Below are 25,475 nucleotides of genomic sequence, written 5' to 3' on the forward strand. Positions count from 1 at the left end.
GCATGACACATCGCCTTTATCCCCTGTGCATGACACATCGCCTTTATCCCCCTGTGCATGACACATCGCCCCTATTCCCCTGTGCATGACACATCGCCTTTATCCCCCTGTGCATGACACATAGCCTTTATCCCCCTGTGCATGACACATCGCCTTTATCCCCCTGTGCATGACACATCGCCTTTATGTATAGGATCACAATTTTTATTAACAAAGTACAGTCGACCTTATGCAATGTTTATTAAGATGAAATGGACAATTTATTATAAAATAGAATTTCAGCATGTACATGTGAAGGTTATGAAACTGGTAGACATTATGAAAATGTGTTTGATTTGAACAAATGTCAATTAAAAAAGGCAACAAAACAACTTGATTTAGGTTACAAAGTCTAATTTACGACGAACACGTAATGAGTAAGAGCAGCATGACACAGATATTATCACAGACGTGGAGATCAACCCTCGAGCATCGTCTTCAGTTTGCCATTCCTGTCGGCTGCGGCAGTCTCGTCGCCCCCGCCGATAAACTTCCCGTTGATGAACACTCGCGGGACCTGACGTGAAAAGTAAATTATTGTTTATTTCATGAAAAATTGAAATTTCAGGATAAACACGTGTCAAACCTGTAAATGACCCCTCCACCGCCCTCTTTAGTATGCGACGCATAAGTGAAAGGTAGTGCTGTTGTAGGGTAACTCAATAATAATAAGTTTTCGGTACGCAAACTCACATGCTTTTTACACTATTACATAGGATGCGGAAAAACAATGGTACAGTTCTGATACATATATGAACACGTATTATTTCTTGCCAATGATCAAGTATCACAATGAATTATTTCAATGTATGTAATTATGTTGAATGAACTGAAATAAATCTCTTTTCTGTTCTGTTCTTTTACGCATGTGGGGGGGGGGGGGGGTTATACCATATTATAAGCATATGTTTTTTTTCAGCTGCGTTACTGCTAAAAGCAACTTGTGTTTATGTGAAAGGGAGAATAAAAGCTGCATACAAATTAATGTCAAAGAGTTGGGACTTGTTTTATAATTTCCATGCAATATAAATGATTATACATGTGCATGTATGTTGTTATTTTAATGCAGTCGACCGTGACACTACTACATATAATTATATACTCGACAAAAAGGTATTTTTGTGTCTTGCCCCTAGTTATATCTTTCTGGGGCTATAATGATAGTATTATACTTCTTTTATCCATACATATTTTGGTGAGGAATACGAATGATTTAATTTATATTTATAAGTGTTAATTAAAACGAAATCAGAATCATTGAAACATTACTATTTATGAATATTGTAATACAAACGTTTGATTTAAAAAAACACACCAGTTAAATAGCTAGCCTCAATTATGGTTACAAGAAATTACTACTTATAAATGTACGCTATAGCTCTGTCTGCCATGACAAACGTCATTTTCATCAAAAATAACAATCAGCTATACAAAGTAAGTAAGTTTACCGTGCCATTTTAAAATTTAGAGTGCACTCCCTGTGACCTTTCATTTTTGCGTTTCGAAACAAAGGTCAAAGCAACTGACCGTAGCTATTAATATTTGTGTCGTGTCTGCAAAAGCTGCAAAGAATATGTTCATAACGCATACATAAGAGGAAAAAAATAACCCCTCAATTAATAGGCTATATCGCTATTCAAAATGAAAACTATTTGTTCATAACGTAATTACTGATTAATTACTGAAATAAGACCATGGTGATAATCTAGGTTTACTTTTTAAGTTAATATAGGAGTAAAATATGCCCAAAATGAACCATTTCGGACTCGAAATTGTTAAAAAATGAGGAGTACCGCCAACACTTTAATTAAAAAAAAAATCGGTTCTAAGTGAAAGGTGCAAGTCAAAAGGTTACGCCCCCTCTAACGACAACTCATGGAGTCGCCCATGCGTAGCTAAGGTTTGTTTACTATTTAAACGCGTTGTCGCATATAATTTGTTTTTGCCGAGAACACTTAAACTTGATAGATAGGCATTCGCGGTGTATAAGAACGGGTTTGCATTGTGAAATGTGTGCGCAGGTGAACAATACATGACAATAGCTGGGTTAAAACTTAAAAAAAAAACATAGTAAGGGAATCGATAGCCTACACCGAATGATTTAAATAATAATAAAACAATATATCGGCCTAATAGAATACTTGCGTATTTGTATGTGTAATGTCTGGAGATGTTTCGCCCATGGTACTTTCGTTATAAGAGTATTACATAAGGACCAAATAATTTACATGTACAGAAACACGTGTATGTGCAACAGAGTATGTGTGTAACAGTGTGTGTATTTATTATTCTGTTTAATGATTTGTATTATACATGCGTCATTTGTGTACACATACTATATATGTACATATGACTATGTTTATCTTGTTTGCAGTTCATGTTTGTATTGTATCTTTGCTTGTCTTTATCTATGGAGGATAACAAGAACAAAGTTCAGAGTTCATAATATAAGAATCATCCGTTACTTGACTTAACTCTAGAAGAATGAACAATAAACATGTCAAAGTATGACTTACCGACGATCCCCCCGTTATTTTACCGAGTTCCTTCTGTATGGCCTCACAGTCAGGTTCATTCTCGATCTCCCAAACCTCGTAGTCGTCCGGTGACAGGTTGTATTTTCCCAGTGCCTTCTTCGCCTTGGTGCAGTACGGACAGTAAGACTTGGAAAACACCATCACCTTCTTTCCGTTAATTTTCGCCTGAATCTTTTCACTAACAGCTGCCATGGTAGATTTTTACGTATAAATTCACACACAATTTATGATGATCAATCTTGACCCAATGTGCGTCGTCCACTGATAGAATAAGGTCTCTATATAGGAAACTATACACACAGCGAAATCAAGCCAATACCCTATGATTAATCCCTCTTTACAACAAGGTATCGGTCAAAAATCCGGACGGTTTTGAATATAAATACAATGGACAGAAATGACTGGTTAACCCGGATATAGGAACTTCAATATGATCTGTACTAGATATTGTTCTACATTTATGGTCTCAGAGTTAACTTTTGTACTATAGATGTGATTTTATTTAAACTTGAAAACATTGTAGAAGTATGTTGCGCAAACACAACGACCTCTTATCTCAATGTCAATGTCAAACAGATCAAATCATACAAATATCACATGACTCATGAATAACATAATGCAGCGTTTATTATTAAGCTGAAATGTTACAACATGCTTTATAGGCCAACACATACAATCTTCAATCTGCGTGAAGGTTTAACAGGGATAGTGACATGACAGTGAAATAGCAAATCTACAGCTAATAAGAATGTTAATCTTATGAAATGAATGTGTCCTTATTCGGCATCTGAGCAAGTGTAAAGATAACTAAAGTAGTATAAATAAAACATCACATATATTGATGTCAGTTAAATTTCATGGTTGTGTCAATAAAGCTAAAAGCGTTAAACACATAACTTCTTAGTTAAACTATTTTAAAGGAAGACTAAAGATTTATAAACGTTTGTCGTGTAGGCCAAATACATTAATATGGTTTAAGGTAAGCGATGCAAAAGTCGATTGAGGGACCGAAATTTTAAATGTTTTAAAACATCCACTTCTAATTAGTTTTGATGTTCAATATTTATCAAAACTGATTTAATATCCTGAAATAACATGAAACACTGTAATTTAGAGTTGAACATTTTTACGAAATAATATTTTATCAGATTTCCAATCAAAAAGCATTTACATTTTCCAGGAAATGTCTTAATACAAAAATAATATGTCTGTGAGTCAATTTTATTAACTACCCAATTAATATATATGCATATTGTAACCCGGAAATGAATTTCATCCACGAAATTTCATTATTTTTCTGAATAACTTTCTTATTTGACAAGATATCATCAATAGCTCTCAAGACATTGTTGAATAGGTAGACTGGGGAATTTTGACATGAAAGCGAAGTACTAATGTCGACAGACCTTTTCGTAATAATGTGAATTCTTTTTGATAAACAAAATCTGTTAAAATCTTCTTCTTTTTGTAAAATTTGTTTAACTCCTAACTAACCCAAAACATGTCACCAAGAAACAATGTTTCACTCTCCAAAAAGATCGTTCCTCAAAGCTAAATAAAACATGTACAAATGTATGTTTTAAACATTTTATTTTTTTAGCTTCCCCACCAATTTTTGCATCACTGCCGGCCCTTAAGGTTTTGTTGTCATATTTCACTAAAACATAGACAAACAAGGAGAACCTATATCAGTTTTCGCTCATTTGACAGTGTGTACATATTCTGACCGTTTGTGGGATATTAAAATGTTTATCCTTCCCAATAATGAGATTTTGTGGTGACAAGCGAAACAATTTTAATGCTTTTTTCATTTAATTGATTTTATAATGTATTAAGGTAATTTTCAGTCGTAAGCCGGCCACTACAACTCACACCCTTTTCCTTTACCCATCACTAGGATATATAGTTTGGTATACAACCCCTAGAGTTTATCATGTATACGTCCCGCTACGACAAACAGTGTTCAAACCTCTAGAGTTAACATGTATACCTCCCGCTATGCTAAACAGTGTTTAAACCCCTAGAGTTAACATGTATACCTCCCGCTATGCCAAACAGTGTTTAAACCCCTATAGTTTCACATGTATACCTGCTGCTAGGACAAAACATTGTTTAAACCTCTAGAGTTAAACATGTTAACCTGCCGCTAGGACAAACAGTGTTTAGATCTGTAGAGTTAAACATGTATACCTGATGCTAGGACAAACATTGTGAAAACCCCTAGAGTTTAATATGTATACCTGCCGCTAGGACAAACAGTATTTAGATCTGTAGAGTTAAACATGTATACCTGCCGCTAGGACAAACAGTGTTTAGACCTCTAGAGTTAAACATGTTAACCTGCCGCTAGGACAATCAGTGTTTAAACCTTTAGAGTTAAACATGTTAACCTGCCGCTAGGACAATCAGTGTTTAAACCTTTAGAGTTAAACATGTTAACCTGCCGCTTGGACAATCAGTGTTTAAACCTTTAGAGTTAAACATGTTAACCTGCCGCTAGGATAATCAGTGTTTAAACCTTTAGAGTTAAACATGTTAACCTGCCGCTTGGACAATCAGTGTTTAAACCTTTAGAGTTAAACATGTTAACCTGCCGCTAGGACAATCAGTGTTTAAACCTTTAGAGTTAAACATGTTAACCTGCCGCTAGGACAATCAGTGTTTAAACCTTTAGCGGGTGAGAGTGGTCTAGTGGTATAGGTGTCCGCCTCTCACCCAAGAGGTTGTGGGTTCGATCCCCACCAGGGGTACTTTCTCATAGCTTCTCAAAAAAAGGACACAGTACTGGTTTCTGCCCAGGAAACGGACTCGAGAGTGATTCTATAAGCTATCAGCTTTCGTCACAATCGAGCTAAAAAAAATTAGTATAAACCAAACCTTTAGAGTTAAACATGTTAACCTGATGCTGGGACAAACAGTGTTTAAACCTCTAGACTTAAACATGTATACCTGCCGCTAGGACAAACATTGCGTAAACCTCTAGTGTTTATCATGTATACCTGCCGCTAGGACAAACGTTGTTTAGACCTGTAGAGTTTAACATGTATACCTGATGCTAGGACAAACAGTGTTTAGACCTCTAGAGTTAAACATGTTAACCTGCCGCTAGGACAAAAAGTGTTTAGACCTCTAGAGTTAAACATGTTAACCTGCCGCTAGGACAAACAGTGTTTAGACCTCTAGAGTTAAACATGTTAACCTGCCGCTAGGACAAACAGTGTTTAAACCTTTAGAGTTAAACTTGTTAACCTGCCGCTTGGACAAACAGTGTTTAAACCTTTAGAGTTTAACATGTATAACTGCCGCTAGGACAAACAGTGTTTAGATCTGTAGAGTTAAACATGTTAACCTGCCGCTAAGACAAACAGTGTTTAAACTTTTAGAGTTTAACATGTATACCTGATGCTGGGACAAACAGTGTTTAGACCTCTAGAGTTAAACATGTTAACCTGCCGCTAGGACAAACAGTGTTTAGACCTGTAGAGATTAACATGTTAACCTGCCGCTAGGACAAACAGTGTTTGGACCTGTATAGATTAACATGTTAACCTGCCGCTAGGACAAACAGTGTTTGAACCTCTAGACTTAAACATGTATACCCGCCGCTAGGACAAACATTGTGTAAACCTCTAGTGTTTATCATGTATACCTGCCGCTAGGACAAACATTGTTTAGACCTGTAGAGTTTAACATGTATACCTGATGCTAGGACAAACATTGTGTAAACCCCTAGAGTTTAACATGTATACCTGCCGCTAGGACAAACAGTGTTTAGATCTGTAGAGTTTAACATATATACCTCCCGCTACGACAAACAGTGTTTCGGCCTCTAGAGTTTAACATGTATACCTCCCGCTACGACACACATTGTGAAAACCCCTAGAGTTTAATATGTATACCTGTTGCTAGGACAAACAGTGTTTAGACCTATAGAGTTTAACATGTATACCTGCCGCTAGGACAAACAGTGTTTAAACCCCTAGACTTAAACATGTATACCTGCCGCTAGGACAAACAGTGTTTAAACCCCTAGACTTAAACATGTATACCTACCGCTAGGACAAACAGTGTTTAAACCTTTAGACTTTAACATGTATACCTGCCGCTAGGACAAACAGTGTTTAAACCCCTAGACTTAAACATGTATACCTGCCGCTAGGACAAACAGTGTTTAAACCTCTAGACTTAAACATGTATACCTGCCGCTAGGACAAACAGTGTTTAAACCTCTAGACTTTAACATGTATACTTGCCGCTAGGACAAACAGTGTTTAAACCCCTAGACTTAAACATGTATACCTGCCGCTAGGACAAACATTGTTTAAACCTCTAGACTTAAACATGTATACCTGCCGCTAGGACAAACAGTGTTTAAACCCCTAGACTTAAACATGTATACCTGCCGCTAGGACAAACAGTGTTTAAACCTCTAGACTTAAACATGTATACCTGCCGCTAGGACAAACAGTGTTTAAACCCCTAGACTTAAACATGTATACCTGCCGCTAGGACAAACAGTGTTTAAACCTCTAGACTTAAACATGTATACCTGCTGCTAGGACAAACAGTGTTTAAACCCCTAGACTTTAACATGTATACCTGCCGCTAGGACAAACAGTGTTTAAACCTCTAGACTTAAACATGTATACCTGCTGCTAGGACAAACAGTGTTTAAACCTCTAGACTTAAACATGTATACATGCCGCTAGGACAAACAGTGTTTAAACCCCTAGACTTAAACACGTATACCTGCCGCTAGGACAAACAGTGTTTAAACCTCTAGACTTAAACATGTATACCTGCCGCTAGGACAACAGTGTTTAAACCCCTAGAGTTTCACATGTATACCTCCCGCTACGACAGACAGTGTTTAAACCCCTAGACTTAAACATGTATACCTGCTGCTAGGACAAACAGTGTTTAAACCCCTAGAGTTTATCATGTATACATGCCGCTATGACAAACAGTGTTTAAACCCCTAGAGGTTATCATGTATACCTGCCGCTAGGACAAACATTGTGAAAACCCCTAGAGTTTATCATATATACCTGCCGCTAGGACAAACAGTTTTTAAACCTCTAGAGTTTAACATGTAAACCTGCCGCTAGGACAAACAGTGTTTAGACCTGTAGAGATTAACATGTAAACCTGCCGCTAGGACAAACAGTGTTTAAACCTCTAGAGTGTAACATGTATACATGCCGCTAGGTCAAACAGTGTTTAAACCTCTAGAGTTTAACATGTAAACCTGCCGCTAGGACAAACAGTGTTTAAACCTCTAGAGTGCAACATGTATACCTGCCGCTGGGTCAAACAGTGTTTAAACCCCTAGAGTTTATCATGTATACCTCCCGCTAGGTCAAGCATTGTTTAAAACCTAAAAGAAACATCCAAATGTGTTGCCTTAAATGTATGTTTTATGTTGTTTTACTAGCAACAGCCAGCACATTAAGACCAAATAAAACTGCAGGTGTATTATTTATTTATACTAGTTTGATCATGTGATTAGATAAGACGAGTCTAACGTTTGTTCATTATCTGTAGGGAAATCACCATCATATTTAATGTTTTAAAATATCGACCAAGACTAAGTAAATTCTTATTTATTGTAAAATTTATAATTTTACGATTAAAACGGCCAATGCGCTCATGTACATGCGCTAAATTTATAACATACCGTTTTAATGTATTAAAACTGAAATGCTTTCAAAAGCAGCGGCCTTTCCTCATTAGTGCAGAACTCGACTTACTTGTATGCATGCATAATCTAATCCCAGTATGCTCGGCCAAATTGCTTCAGTATGATGGACATGGACTGTTGTGCCAGATCCCATGATGGTTGACTTCAATGGTGGGGAGTTTAAGAAAGAGGTAGGGACTGGGATATGCATGCGACACAAGTTTTGTGTATTATCTTCGTGATTGGTCCTGCCCATGCTACACGTCTTCTTTATGTACAGAGAATATGTGCAAAGTAAATGCAAAAATCTCTTCGTGTGGTAACGGTGAGTAAACAAAAAAAAAAGCGGACGGTCAGACCCACGGACGGACGACATGAATTTAGAATGCACATCTTCAGGGACTTAAGGGGTAATATATAGCCCAGAAACATACGCATTTTCCCTATGAGCATATGCATTGACCCATAATGAGTAGGCTTTCAATGTGACCTTGATCTTTGAGTTAGGAATGCGGCCGATTGCGACACATTGCGTGTGTACAGAACACATGTTATCTTAGAAAAAGAAATCTTAAATCCCTCCGTGCATGACTGGTACAGCCCGTATAGCTATATTACATGTGCATATATGCAGCATTCCACAATGATCAAGTGTGACATTGGCCCATTTCTCGAAAAATCTTATGTACTTGAAGTAATAGTTAGATGAGATGAAGTGAATTATTAATTATTAAGAACGGGCGGAGTGAGCGTAACGAGTCCTTCTTAATTATTAAGACTTCACTTCATCTCATCTAACTGACTTGGAATACAACCTCATTGGCTGATACATTGTCAGCGCAAAATCTGACGCAGGGATTGTGTATCGGATGAGTGGCAGTAGGCAAACTTTTTAACCCGCGCGAAAGTTGAAATTCTTAATGATTAAGTCTACTACTTAATGGTTGCCTTTCGGCAATTTCATTGGCATAAAATGTAGGTTGTAGGTAAATGTACTGAGTGCGCAACCAACGCCCCTTTATGTACCGAACACATGTGCCATTTGTTTTAAAAATGACAGCCCGAACACGACCTACTATACTCCTCTATTTGCATTGTATATGCAGGTGTTCATAATGGCAAATCTGTCTATATAATAAAGTGTGACCTTAATCTTTCAGCTAGGAACGTGGGTCTTGCACATTACATGTCGTTTTTTGTATTGAACACAATTGTGGCAAGTAATCGAAAATCCCTCCATGCACGGCAAAGTTAAAGTCCGGAAACGACCAACAATACTAATGTTTTTTATGCATCATTTTTATGAGTATTAAACTCTAAATGTGACCTTAATCTTGGGGAAGTGTCATGGATCTTGCACGCAACTAATCGCCTTTATGTACCAAAAACATGCGCGCTAATTCATTTTAAAATTCATCCATACGTGTAAATATTACAGCCCGGACATGGAAATCCGGTAGGAGGGACGTTACGATTTTAATTGACTCACCTTTCGGGGTCATAACACGTAATGAAACATAGAAGGCAACCATATAGCAATGTATTCGACTACGTCGTGTTATATACACAAACACTATTTGACATTATGAACGTTTTATTCAAAATTAATACAAAAGCGCATCGAGATAAAATTTCAGCATGTATATTTGTAGTGACTGTAATATAAAACATACACTAAGGGAGTTCTATAATTGCAAGAAAGTATGAAAATGCGTTTGTTGAAAAAGTCTTTGTTCTAATTAAATGACAATGACAAAACGCAATAACAAATAAATAAATAAAGTTACACTAGTAAAGTGAAACGATGAACACGTAATGAGTAAGAGCAGCATGACACAGATATTACCACAGATGTGGAGGTCAACCCTCGAGCATCGTCTTCAGTTTGCCATTCCTGTCGGCTGCCGCAGTCTCGTCACCCCCGCCGATAAACTTCCCGTTGATGAACACTCGCGGGACCTGACGTGAACAAATAATATACTGGTGCATTACTGGTGAATTATTGAAAGTCAGAATTAACACTGTCAAACCTGAAACTGACCCCTCCACCACCCTTTTTAGTAAGCGGCCCAAAGGATTTTTTGATTAGTCAGAAGTGAAAGGTGGTGATGTTGTAGGGGGAGCTCAATAATGAATAGTATTCAGTACGCAGACTCATGAACATGCTTTTAACAATGTAACAAAAAACAATGGTAGAGTTCTGAGTTCTGGTACTCAATTATGAGGGGGTTACAAAATCGTGTAATTGTGTGTGTGTGTGCGAGAAAGAAATCACATGCATATATAAAATAAATTTGTCTTTACTGGTATTACTTTAGAATAGCATAACACATAACTTAAGCGATTTTGCATATGCACGGATTCGATTAAATTATTAGTAAATACTTTCGACGGAATAGACTGGTCACCGGGATAAGACATTCTATTATCAGAACATTCTTGTGTACATATGAATGATACATTTGTGGTTAAGCCAAGATGACGGTTTTATGTATGGACATGTAAAAGCCCTCATCAGAAGCTATTGGTTGTTTCAAGCAGTCGGTTGAGAGGGACAAGGACCTTGGCGTGGTCGTTCTGGTCAGTACAAGTGGTCGACTGAGGTGTGGTCGTCTCGAATGGTCGATTGAAGGGACGTTGTTTTCGAGTGCGATAGTTCCTGGATACAATTAGGGTCAATAAGGAGCTCGAGTAGTGATCTTCGGGGACTCATGGACTAGGATGATTTTTTAGGTGTTTTTGGTGATATTTTGTTGGATAAACTCTCAGTATTCAATATTTTTTGTGTGTATTTTTCTGTTAATTTTAAACCATTTTCACTGTTATCTATTTTTTTTGAACAATTTGTGTTTACGTGAATAAGTCCACAACAAATTGATCAGTTGTTCGTCGGATTTACCGCACCTCTTTTTCCGAAATGTCCATTCAAATTTCTGATCAAAATTATTAATGCCTGTTTGTGAACATCATATAATTTATTTGGGTTCAAGCAGTAAATCTTTAAATAAACCGGCAAATTACCATCCTCGGCGGAAAGGGAAGTGAGAATATCAACAACAACGAATCGGAAATAAAAAACACATTTCCTTGAATAAAACGTATTGGTCAAACTGCCTGAATTGTGTGTTCAACACATGCAGATGGTAGTTTTTTTTCCTCAGTTTGAAACCAGGTTTATTAAGACCATATGGTACAACAGATAATGTCGTGGTAAATTACTGTCATTCGGACATGTTAAGTTTTCAGATATCATTTGCGGTTCGACTTATTATGACTAACAGGCGATTATATTTCATTTTATTTCATGAGGCAAACCTAGAAAAGAATTCTTAACGCCCTGAAAGCGTGATTGTGCTTAGCATTTTCATAATATATTCTGCTTTCTGGTACATCAACAAGTCAAGAAATTAGATGGGCAAAATTTACCAATCATAGCAGTAAACAGATTTTACTTGAGAACTCGAAGAGAAGATAGTACAAGAGGATTTGACCATGATTCCAACTCTGGAAACAATCAAAAGACTGGCTGTCCAGAAAATCTGCCCAGTTGACCTTGGACTACTACCGACTCCTGAGGTAAAATGCTGTGTAATCAACATCAGCTTTTGATGTCTCAATTTACAAGTGGCATGTCGGTCACACATGTAGTAGATTAGTCGGTCTTTTAACAATGTTCAGATTATATGTCCTCGTGTCATGGGTCTTCCGCATAGACTGCTGTTTATCCCTTATGCTAACTTCTCAGTGTGAAACAATGTAAACTTCAATACAAGGTGTTGTGACATTCTGTATACAACAAAACAGTACAACTAGTGAAGTGTTCTTTCAATTTCAAACGCACTGTTCATGTAAAACTACTGCTATAGTGATTTGATTTTATTCTGTACCTGTATAAATGAAGATTATTTGGTAACAAAACCTGCATACACATGTACATCAGAGTTAATGTGTTTTGCATCAAATATATGAAGGCGGATAATATTTGCAACTTTTCGCTAGCCTTCACAATGTTTGTTTTTTATTTCATCAAATCGCCCTTCGCCGATTCGTAATATCTTAGAAATGGAAAAAAAGTATTTTTTTTCGCTCGCTCGCCTCAGTTCTTTTCTGGAAATCCGTAGAAATTCTTTGTGGTAGTAGTAAAATTTATCAAATTTGAATGATAATTGATGTATTTTTTTATGTTGTTACACTGTCGTTATCAGGTAAATCTAGGTCAATTCTAATTTCGTTTTGATATTTACACTGGATGTTGATCTGAGCATAGTGGTAGATGTTTTTAGTGTGTGTTTTCTAAGTATTTTGCTTTTCAAGTCCAGATTACTATTAATTGTTTGTTGAAACAAACGTTTGTGATTTTTTTTTTGACAAATTGAGTTTATTATACATGCTTGAACATTTACTGTTTATGTTTGTGTTACATGAATGATATACTCCATACCTAATATACACATACAATTATGCTGTGGCAGTGAATATTTTGAATAATAGTAAAAAAAAAAAATTCAAAATTTCTGGTGTTCACTGTACATGTTCACTGTACATGTTCGTATTAACAAATTAATTCTGAGGTGTGTGAATGAAGTAATTATTCTTTGATTGTCTTATGTATGTTTTTCATTGTGAGGAAATTTCAGTCACAACATCATTGGGTTCTACATGCTGTGACTGTTTTTGGTCACTAGTAAGGCATTTAGGGCATTATATTGGAACAGGCCAATATTGAGTTAAGTCTGTTGTAGTCTGTTTATCCATTTATTATTGAGCTCAAAATATTCTTAACTATTATTTTTGTAATAATATGGCAAAAGGGGGCGGTTATAATTTTGATGTTTTGAAGTCCACACCCTTGAGAAGTTTCGTAGGTGAAAAGGGTCAGTTTCCCAACGGACGGGGTGGAATTTTGAAGATGATGTCTGAAACTAGACCAGGAAATTCCACACAGCTAGGTAGTCAGTATGTCAACTGTTGTACCTAAACTCTCTTTCTTTTTAGGTGACGAACCAGTAGAAGCAGAATATACGTTTGCGGAAGGGCGCTATGAAGTTAAAGTGACATTCTTATTTAAAATCAATACGTACACAAGAATAAAAAAATAATTTATGAGTGATAAACCTTTAACTACTATCTAAACACTGCATTTATGGAAAATATCAATTACTGATAACAAGGTTGTAACCGTGTAGTGTATAGCCGTTAACGCGAAAATATTAAATGATTGGTGAATGCTAAAAGATTTACTGTGAACTACCATCGTCTTACAAGGTAGAAATTCTGTGTTTTCTGTACCTTCCTTTCAAATTAAACTCGGTATCCTTCATAAGAACCATTGTTTTCAACATTTATTCAATTTTTTTGGTAAAATAAAACAATTGCATTAATTGTGGAAAATCTTATTTGGGAGTAAGAGAGCATCTTTAAGTGTTTGATTAATGAACAATATTTGTTATATGCTATCAGATGGTCAGTACGAGGCACTGCAAGGAGATTGATAATGCCTCTTGGTGAGAATGCGACAGTGACAGATATTTTAGATAAGTTGGATGCCATGTTTGGGGATGTGCCCACTCATGGAATAACAATGCAGGAATTTTCAATGCCATACAAATGGCTGATGAAAATGTCACATCAGTTGCATGCAGGTATGAAACATTGTTACAAACTGCAATTGAAAATGGACATATGTCTTTACAATCACAAAATGATCTGTTACGACACAAATGTTGGACTTCTTTGAATAGTGAGAAGTTGAATTTAATCTCAATTTTTATGTTTGGTTTAGGGAAATTCACACCGCTGAGAAAGATATTTCACTGTCTATAGCAGAATCGAAAAAAACACAAGTCCATGCACATGACCATGTTTTAGCATCTGAGAATAGTTTAGACGGTAGGTTTAATCAGATAGCAAAAAACGTTGAAAGATGAAATTTCTTTAGTCGAAACTGGGATGGAGATTAAATACAAGTCGAGAGGATTAGGACCCAAAACACAAGAACAACAGACATGCAACCTATCCTCTAATCAATCTTTCTCTAACAATCTTCAAAACAACAGAAGGGATGGATATGGGCAATTTCGGGGTAGATGCAGAGGCTTTGGGCAGAATCAGTGAAAAGAGTCACCGCTTCTGTTGTGGACCATACAGTGGCTGGTGAAAGTAATGATTCTGATTCTTTTTCCCATCTGGTAGGCGAATCGAATCACACTATGGTTATGATTAATGGGGCCCATATTTCTTTAATTTCACAGAATTCACTGATGAAATACCAACCAAACCAGTCATCAGACCATTGGAGAGTCTTGGTTTGAGAATTCGGCAGCAAATGGTACAAAAAATGATTATTTAGGTTACATTTAATGTACTTTATCTGTTGATTTTCAGAGTGCTCCTTTGTATGTACCATTGTTTGTAATCCCCGATAACAAGTTCAGTACTTATTATCCAGTTATTCTTGGTACTAACGTGATTCGTTTGTTCCGTGATAGCTCATCTGATGGATTACCCGTGGCAGTTGGCAGTTGGCAGTAGACAGTTTGAGTTACTTTTGATCTCATGTTAAGTAGTTTGGTAAAAGGTCTATGAGGTAAGCACCCTATCAAACCTCAACTCAGACATTTTTGGCAAGAAATATTGATCACAAGATTACAAAAGTAATTACAGAAAATTTCAACCATGGTAATCCAGGACCATGAAGGACTTATTTATGGGTTTGTGAAGCTGAGTAACAGTTCTTCAATCATTTGTGGGTGGGTACTGACTATAAACCGAAGTATACTTAACAAAAAAGGAAGCGTTCATCAAACATTGAACAGCTGATAATGAATAAAAAAAGCCAATCAAACGGGTGTACAAATGGAGATGTAGCAAATGCAACGGAGAGCGACCCTCGAAAACGAACACGAGAGGAATTATGCATCATAAATGAACATGAGTTAAATGTACCAAACCAAAATGAAACAACAAAACAAAATAAACCAAAGAAAAAGAAAAGCAATAAATCAAAAGAACAGTCAGAAACTTATGAAAAACCATTTGAGCTAGCTGACAACATAAATGAAATCAAATCAGTCATGAAACAACTAAACTCTTTTAACAAAAAACTATCCAACGTGATCACGAACGATGACAGATACATCAATGATATAGTAGAAAGAGTCGTTGAAAAAATATGTGCAGAAAATAACTGCAAAAGATGAGGATGCCATCCAGGAAATTCTTGACAAACTAGTCAAGAAAAAGATAAATGAAATAAAGACAAGTTTAGGAAAGCGCGTTAAGTTGCCAGTACTTGAATGCAGCTTTTTGAAAAATCTGAAGAAAATGACAAACTAAAAAAACAACAAATAGACAACTTAAACAAGACAATAAATGAAAAACAAGAAAAAATATTTGATACAGACTGAATTTTAAAGCATGAAACAACGCAGACAAAGAAAGGAATGAAATATCTGGAACAAACCACAATTAACAACATCCGTGTGTACGGTCAACCAGACTTCGACGCGCACGAAACTCCATCTAACACCATAACAACAATCTTAAAAGAAATCAAGAACTTGCAGCTCGACATTAATAAAACAGATATAGATACTGGGCATCGCGCTGGGAAATATCGAATTAACAAGCCCAGGCCTAATTTCACCAGGTTTGTGTCGAGATTAACTAAAGATAGTGTGGTGCGACACAAAAAGACACTTGGACAAAGGAAAATATTAGTCAATGATGATCTCACTCCCTTAACCAGCAAGTTTTAACTTCGATACGACTTAAAATGCAAGACGAGATTAAGTCAGTATGGACCAGGAATGGCCGCATATCACTCAGACGCCACGACGAAACTAGTACGCACGTTGAATTGGACGACTATGAGCAATGGCTAGAACTATCTTTGTCTCAGCAGTATTGCCAACACTAATTAACATACGAGCTTTTGTGAACCAGTATAGCTGCATCGATGACACTAGTATAAACACACAAATCATCACACCGAAAAGGTCATTATTGTCACTATTTACTGTATGATTAACTGGTTATGGTAAAGGGGCTTTTATCAAGTATTAATACATATGTTGAATTCCATATCATTCAGGCATGAAATGTCATTCGCCAAAACGTGTACACCAAATCATGCATTTAAAGCTTTATCCTTAATTTAAATCGCACAACATTAGTTGCTCGTTTTTCTACTGTATTTGCTCACTCTTTTGTTACATTTGTCCGACTTTGTTGATCAATTGATCGAAGTTTTATATCATGATTTGCACCATTTAAAGCATATAGTGGCAATGAAACAAGTTTGCTTTAAGGCTTTTTTCATGTTTTGTAGCACAATTGTACCAGTGTTGACATGTTATTTTAGGCATTAAATGTCATAGTTCAATAGAAATAATTTGTAACTTTTTTCCATATCTTGTAGCTAAATTGAACGATGCTTTTAGCACGCGGTATAGGCTTCGCGCATGCATATGTATTAGATTGTACACCAAAGTACATATAGTTTAATATGAATGCAGAAAATGTTCAAAAAAATATTTTGGAATTAAAATTAACTTATGTTTGTATAACATATTTATTAGGCATATAATGTCATATCTCAATAGTTCGTACAGCATTGAATGCACATATGATCATATCTCAATAGTTCGTACAGCATTGAATGCACATATGATCATATCTCAATAGTTCGTACAGCATTGAATGCACATATAATGTCATATCTCAATAGTTCGTACAGCATTGAATGCACATATGATCATATCTTTAGCTGATGAAACACGTCTAGTTTTTAGTTTTTTATTTAAGGTAGCAATGAAACAACCTTGTTACAAAATTTAATGTTTTTTTCTTTCTTTTTGATAGCTGAATAATTTGCATTCAATATTTTAGATATTTTTTATGGATATTAAAATGGTAACTATAAGCCTGAATATCGAATATTTAGCATAATAAAAGATAAAAATATACAGTACAAAATACACTTATACCTAATGCTGCCTTTATCCGTCCAACGTTATTGGTTTTCATTTCGTTTTCTTTTCGGAAAACCTTAATAGTAGTTGGGTTGTTTGTAAATTGTTTATTTTTTATTCCTTTATATATAAAACCTGTCAAAATGCAAGTTTTTATGCTTTCTTGATATACTTTAAATATTCAATGCATACAAAGGGAACAAAAGGTAATAGTTTAAAAATAAAACAGTTAACCGTTTTAATCACAAACGTTATGAATGCGAATGTATTTTCTAATGCAAAATAATCTGAATAATACTGATTACTTATGCGAAATATATCACTTGTTAGATAATGAAAGATAACACATAATTTAAACCAAGAACAATAGTAGAAAAGTATAAGGGCAATACTTTCACATTTGGTATATTTTCATGAACATGAAGAAAAATACTTTTGCCTGGAAATATGTATATAAGAGCATGATAAAAAATCTTACGTTGACCAATATGTTTTTGACATTGAAATAATATATGCAAATCTGTTAAATGATCGCTCCATACACGTCGTTTATGATATTACAGTTTTTCTACATAATAGAATGAAGTTAGCATGTTCGGTATGTTTTCTTTAATTGAATCCGTATTAATAGATTATTATATGAAATTCTTGTTTACGCAATTTGTGTTCCAGTTTTTAGGAAACAATAAACCACATGTTCTGGGAGTGATATATCATACAAGACCTGTGGAATAACAGAACAGAACAGAACATAAATTGTATTCGACTTAAGCATAAAAAGCTCATCGTCACAACACTATGTATAGAAATAATGCATGGCATGTGACAATTATAACATAAGTTCTATTAATAAATCAAGTTTGATATAAGTATTGTGAGAGTGTGTATAACAATAACAAGACTGTTATCGATATAAAGGTATAATATGAAAAGGTAATGATTTCGGTGATATATAGATCTATATTTATATCTCTCTCTATATAAATACTGCTCCTCGTTGATTAATACAGCCGCAAGTTCATGCTGCGTGGTACATACAACTTTGTGGCTAACTGTGTAAGGATATTAATATTACAAAACAAACAACAACAACAAAAACACACACACGCACACACACACAAAAGGAACAAGAATATTTGCACATCTCGTATGTCCTAAGGATCTACAGATTTAAGTTCGAACACTACAGTTTATGATACAATCAACAAAACAAAGGCAAAAACATAGCAAATATTTATACTATATTAAGGAATCACGTAATTTGAAGGACTTATCACAGTAAAGCACTAACTTCCTTAGGATGGTTTGGTTATAACTTTGCATTAAAACAATATATTTCATCAAACTGGTATGAGTGTAGTAATACTTCAGAATACATTGACGTCTAAGGTCCGCATATACTTGACATTTGAGGACGAAATGAAACTCGTTCTCAATATCATTTAAATTACAGAGTGTACATTTTCTATTATTCCTAGGAACCTTATTGTGTCGACCTATTTCTATATTTAGTTTATGGGATGATAAGCGTAATTTAGATAAAATACTTCTGTACTTTGTATTTTCAACAGGACTGAGATATGAGGATTGTTCAAAATTTGTCTTAATATCTTTGACTACACCTAGTGACGAAGACAAGTCTAACCCAGACCTCCAATTGCTGATATAAATATCTCTGAGTCTACATTTTAGTACGGGAACAAATACGTCCATTTTTACCGACTCATGGTATAACCATAATTCATAAAGACCAGATGATTGGAGAATGTCCTCAAGCTTTGATGCCCAGTTGTAGAAGAATGATTTTCAACACTATAATTTTGATCATGTAATATAACATTTAAAATGCAATTATCTTCCTTGACTATATGAAGTTTACAAAACTTTTTGTGGACTCTTTCTACCACGTCCGAATTTATATACCCCCAGACTTCAGAGGACTGATACGTATGCACCAAAAAGATTAAACATTATATCTATTGGCACTTTAATATTACGGACTAGTGCCAGCAAAGAGTGAAATGATCTCAACCCCTTTCCAGCTTAAGTTTTTGTTGCATGCATAAATGCACCGCCACTACTAAATACAATTCCTAAATAATTAAACGAGCTAATAATTTCCACTTCCTTATTGTCATAAAACCATTTATCATTAATACCTAGTCTTTCACCCTTTCTGCACACCATTACCTTAGTCTTATCTATATTAACGGTGAGGTTCCATTTGCGACAGTATGAATGTAAACTATTTAGAGAATTCTGCAATCCTGCCTTAGTCTCTGATACAATAGCCGCATCGTCGGCAAAAAGCAGCAAATCAATTCAAATATGGTCAATGTTAATTCCGACGTCAAGGTTTTCTTGTAAATGCATTTCAATATCATTAAGAGAAAAAAATATCGGCGAGGATATCTCTCCTTGAAACAGGCCAATGTCACTATTAAAAAAATCTGATAATGTTCCCAAGTGTTTTACACATAGATTCACTTCATTATACATTGATCTTACTAGGGACAAAACTTTACCATCGATTCCCAACTAAATAAATTTATACCAGAGTCTGTTTCTATCAATGCAATCGTAAGCTTTTTTATAATCAATAAAACAACAGTAAAGCTTTTTTTCATTCAAACTGCTTTTGAATCAATGAATGCAAAATAAAAACCGGATCCACAGTACTGTACTTATTTTTAAACACGAATTGCGCATCTGTTAATAGACTATTTTCCTCCGCCCACGCTTTTAGTCTTTCATTCAATATAACAGTGAATAATTTTGAAAAACAGCTAGTAAGAGTTATCCCCCTATAATTATTTGGATCTGATTGATCACCCTTTTTATGGATTGGGATAATAACACCAGATGCCCAAGAACTTGGAAATGACTCAATGTCCAATATATGATTAAAAAAAGAATTCAATGGCCCAATGATTAGTGGAACTGATACCTTAAAATACTCGTAAAATACATTGTCGATAGAGGCTGCCTTATTTGAGCCTAGTATCCAATTGCTCTTTTAATTTCATCATTTATGATAGGTGCATCCAATGAATCAAACGTAACATTATGTTCTACCTCTGCATCAAACTGGCCAACAAAATCATCATTGTCATCATTATCACGAGAGTCAACACCTGCCATGAGGTTACTAAAAAAAGTCCGAAATTCCTCGTTAGTGATATTATCGGCACCTTTTACCATTTTCGATGTTTAAATATTTTCCAAAATTCTCTTGGGGTCTTTTGTCTTAGACCATTCATTTTACGACAACGTGCATAGTTAAATATATTTTTAGACTTTCGACACTGATACTTGTAGTCTTTCTTCGCGCTATACAAAGATGCTCTATCAATATCAGAATGGTTATGATTAAATTGACGCACTGCATTTTTATATATTTCATATTTATGTTTACGCAAATCGTCAAACCAATCCTGTTTCCTATTTCAATCATGTTTCCGACATTTCTGTTTTTAGATGTTTTACGAAAATACTAATTTCCGTTATCACATTTTTTTTTGGGTAAAAATCGATGTCAATCTATCAACATTCCCTTCCCCGCTAATCTCAGTATTTATATCATGTATCAGACTATCAATATTTGGTGTTATATCCCTAACAAAAGAATCCGTGAATTTTGTATCAAATTTATAAAATGTGAATTCATTATTTCCATCGCTTGGATACCGATGCACTGTTTTATTTTAAATGAGAAGGACAGAGGATGGTTAAAAAACGTATTAAAATCCCCGACTGTGAAATCTGCAATCAGATCAAAATTATCATGGTGTGTCAACAAATAATCAACTACACTGGCCCCGTTATAGGTCATACAGGTAAAATTCCCACGGTCTCCTGGCCATCGACCGTTAACTATACGCTGATTGGTTGCCTTGCACAGGTCAAATAAGTATTCACCAAAGCGATTGGAAGTGAAATCTCGCGAGACGCGAGGCGTAGGTGTATCTATGGCAATTACGTCATTTACATTTATACTACGATCGCATTGAATGAAATCCGCTTTACTACTAGTCCTACTATTTAAATCGCCCGACAAAAATATTTTCCCACGTTGGCTAAACAATAAAATATCTTGTTCTAAATGGGTAAAAATGTCAACATTATACATGTTATGAACCGGATATAACTCCGGAGCAATGCATGTAAAGCAAATATATAGATCATCATCAATATGGAAGAAGTTTTTATCTAGTCTTATCCATATAATACTATCAATTGTGTTTTTTATTAAATGCACACCATTTCGAATGTCATCTTTATTAACTTGAAAAGCTTTCTCCACTCAAAATATATTAGAAATCAATTATGAATTGAACTATATTAAAAAAATAAATTTTATTAGGAATAAACGTTGAAATAAATTATAGCTGCATTAACTTCATGGTAATACTTCTAAAATAGTAAAAATACTGCAATTTTGTTTAAAAAAAAACAGAGAAATAATTCCTACATTCCGAAAGTTTTGAAAAATACTTATACATTTGAATCAACATTGAACGTTTAATAGCTATAATGAAAGAAAAATAAAATGTCCATTTGCAAAACTGGGATTTACTTTCATAATTATCAGATATATTATGCATTTTTATAAAGCAAGTTTGTCTCTCAAAAAATCTTCTTCTATTTTTTATGGGCTTTTCCTTTCTTTTTTTATTATTAGTTTCGCCTCATTCCTTAATTTCTATATAAAAAAGTAGCAAAACAATTGGTTTTTATATGAAAAATAATATTTTTATAATTTTCAAATGTTCTCCAAGTGTAGTTGTATGAAATGCTTTTTATACAAGTTTGAATAAAAAAAGAAAAGAAAAAGGATGAAACAGTCTGGGTCATTGGCTAGAATTGCTGTCAATGTATGTAATATGCCTGCAAAGCCTACACATAAAACTTAAAGTTACACCTTGCCAGATAACGGTGGATGTTGTTGACAATTTGGCCTCTGAATTACCTAGTTCCCCGACTCATGAAGAGATAGGAACAGATCTTGGTGTTAAAATTAACTCTGATAATTTGACCCAAAAGCAACTCTTTCGGGTCCACCAGGTCTTGGGTAACAGGAAAGGTCTTTTCCACCGGACCAACAGACATTGCTTGCGCTATGCTACTAAAGCATAAGATTGTGCATGAAGACGCTAACCCATTCAAGCAACCGTACATAAAGATACACCTGGAATGTATGAAGGGGTACGTCAGCATGTTAAGGAGATGTTGGAGGCAGGTGTCATAAAGGAATCTGATAGCCCTTATTTAAGCAATGTGGTCTTAGTTAGAAAGAAAGATGGTAGTCTCAGATTGTGCATAGATTGGCGCTATTTGAACTAAAAAACTAGGAAAGATGCTTATATGTTGCCTAGACTTGATGATATAGTTGATACATTAGTAGGTTCTTCCATGTTTTCTAAACTTGATTTAAGATCTGAGTACTGGAATGTTGAAATGCAAGAAAATAGCAAGCAGTACACAGTAGGAAATCTTGGATTTTACGAGTGGAATAGGGTGGGTTTTGGATTGTCCAACGCATATGCAACATTCCAGCGTCTTTGCGATAAAACTATGGGAGAACTACACCTAAGAGAATGTTTAGTTTTCATTGATGATATTCTTTTTTCCCAAACAACTTTGAAGAGCATGTGAAGCGTTTGGAGTCAGTATTATCAAGTTATCAGACAATGGATTAAAGTTGAAACCCTCCAAATGTGAGCTATTCATGTCTATTTTCTATTTAGGACACACCCTTTTTGCCGAAGGAGTTCATACTAATCTAGAGAAGACTGCAGCTGTTGAGAGGTGGCCGATTCCAAGGAATTAAAAGAGATAGGCATTTTCTAGGGTTTTGCAGGGTATTTTCGAAGGTTTGTTCCGAACTACGCTTCGAGTGTTAAACCTTTAGATGCATTGCTTAAAGGCGCAGAAATAGCCCTGTAGTTTGGCATTGGGGAAAGGAACAACCGTTAGCTTTGCCAATAAGTTGATAACTGCTCCTGTACCGGCCTTTGCAGATTATTCCGAGCCATTTATCCTGCATACCGCCAATTCAGAATCTGGTTTAGGTGCTTATACCAGAAACAGGATGATGGTACAGAGCGTTTCATAGCCTACGTTAGTCGAAGTTTGAGGCCAAGTGAGTTGCAATATCCTGCACACAAACTTGAATTTCTCGCTTTGAAATGGGCTGTATCAGAAAATTTCAATAATTATTTGCAGGCAATACTTTTGAAGAAGTGTCTGATAATAATCCCTGGACATATGTTTTCACTACAGCAAAGATGGATGCAGTCAGTCACTGTTGGGTTGCAGCTTTAGCAAATTTCAAATTTTCATTGCGTTACAGGCAAGGCATGTTAAATGCTGACACTGATGGAATTTCAAGAATTCAAGTTTTTTGATGTTGTTCAAGCTGTCTGTGGAGCTGCTATAACAGATGTACCACTTGTTCTTGTGTTTCTACTGCTTCTGAATCTCCATCGGACAGTTTCGAAGATGACCATATTTACAGCATGCAGCAAATCAACAGAAATGTAAAACAGACAATAGATCCAATAATTTCTAGGGCAGTTGGTCTGTTGCGCAGTGGTTCTCGCCCAAGGAAGGAGGTGTACGAGAAGCAGTCAATGCAAGTGCAGCGTTTCATTATGGAGTAGAGCCGACTCATTTTAAAAATGGAGTTTTGTGTAGAACCATTAAACAGGACAGTCAGTTATGTAAACAAAAAGTTCATCCAATTTATTACATGAACAGAGCTCTCCAAGGTATACGTGATGATGTTGGGCATCCCAGTAAAAAAGAAAACCTTGTTGTTAGCCAGGCAACGATTTTACTGGCCAGGGTTTGAAATGGATGTAAATGTTTTGGAAGCAAATTGTTGACGCTGTATACACAGGAAGTCGCCAATCCCTACAGCTGAATAAGTAAACATTACAATCAGTAGGCCTTTGGAACTTGTTTGTATAGATTTTTTACTTAAGACATAACAAAGGGAGGCTATGAGCATGTCTTAGTAATAACATATCATTTTACCAGGTATACGCAAGCTGGGCTATATCGCACCCAGACAGCACAGACAACAGTTAACGCTCGTTATGACATTTTGTTTTTCAGAATTTATTCATTTTCAGAGAAGCTTCATAGTGACCAGGGCCGCAATTTTAAGAGTAATGTGATAAAAAATAAACTCGTTGGTTCAAAAAAGACTCGCATGACACCCTATCATGCCCATACAAACTCTTCAGAACGGTTAAATCAGATTTTTATTAAAAAGTTATGTATCTTAGAAGCAGAAAAGAAAGTTGATTTGGAGACATACTTGGCGCCTATTGTTCAAGCATACAATGCTACAATATTTGATTCAACTGTCTTTTCTCCTCAATTCCTAATATTTGGGTGGCACCCAAGATTAACAATTGATGTTTATTTTGGAATTGGGTCCAAAGAAGGATCTGCAGATCGTCGGACTTATGTAGCAAAATTTCGCAGAGACTGGAGTTTGCATACAAACTAGCTTCAAATGAGGCCGTCAAACAGGGCGCAATGGGTAAACGCTATTATGATAGGAAAGTTAAGGCTTAAAGTTGGTAGTTGGTGACCCGATTCTTGTTTTGTCAGTAGTTCATCAAGGAAGACACAAGTTAGCTGAACGATGTGAGGAACATCCTTACACTCCTTACGCGGATATCTTAGTGTATGCACGTACTCTGCATCGTAATATGTTATTGAAATTTGGTTGAGTCTGGTGTCCAATGTCCCCAGAGAGCTAAAAGAACAACTAAGGCTAAGTATGTGGCATTTAACAGCCTGAGTCTGAGTCTGATGCAAGTTCGGAGTCCTCTGAGCGTTATGTCATACCCCAGAGAAGGCCGATCCGGTAAAAAATAGTAGTGAAATCTTCTGTTAGTACAAACTCCATTTATGATTTTCAGGCCGAAGACACTACTCGACTCGATGGAACTCCATCTCGTGATTACGCTTAACAACAGTCGCAGCATACTGACATAGAGGCATATGATTCCACACCAGCAATAATAGGAAGTACTAGCTTTCCATTTGTTAAAGAACAACTAGAGGAGGTACTTCCCAACATTTCAGTTAAGGTACCCCCGAACAGTCCAGCTGACGTACTCCCCAAGAGGCCAACCAGAGTCCGTTAGCCACCATAGAGATATGGCAAGTGGGTGTACCAGATGGAAGCTGAGTTTCCTACAGTTGTTTATGTCTAAGATTTAGAAATGC

General features: G+C 35.7%; 1 protein-coding gene across 1 annotated transcript; it reads right to left on the minus strand.

Moving 5' to 3' along the window:
- Nucleotides 1–223: 223 nt before the first annotated feature.
- Nucleotides 224–3,079, minus strand: LOC128226685 (uncharacterized). Its single transcript, XM_052936664.1, has 2 exons — nucleotides 2,556–3,079; nucleotides 224–556 (listed from the first exon to the last, which is right to left on the minus strand). The coding sequence occupies exons 1-2, from the start codon at nucleotides 2,766–2,768 to the stop codon at nucleotides 458–460; spliced, it is 312 nt and encodes a 103-aa protein (XP_052792624.1). The 5' UTR covers nucleotides 2,769–3,079; the 3' UTR covers nucleotides 224–457.
- Nucleotides 3,080–25,475: the final 22,396 nt, after the last annotated feature.

The sequence above is a fragment of the Mya arenaria genome, chromosome 3 (genome assembly GCF_026914265.1).
Source record: "Mya arenaria isolate MELC-2E11 chromosome 3, ASM2691426v1".
Lineage (NCBI taxonomy): Eukaryota > Metazoa > Mollusca > Bivalvia > Myida > Myidae > Mya > Mya arenaria.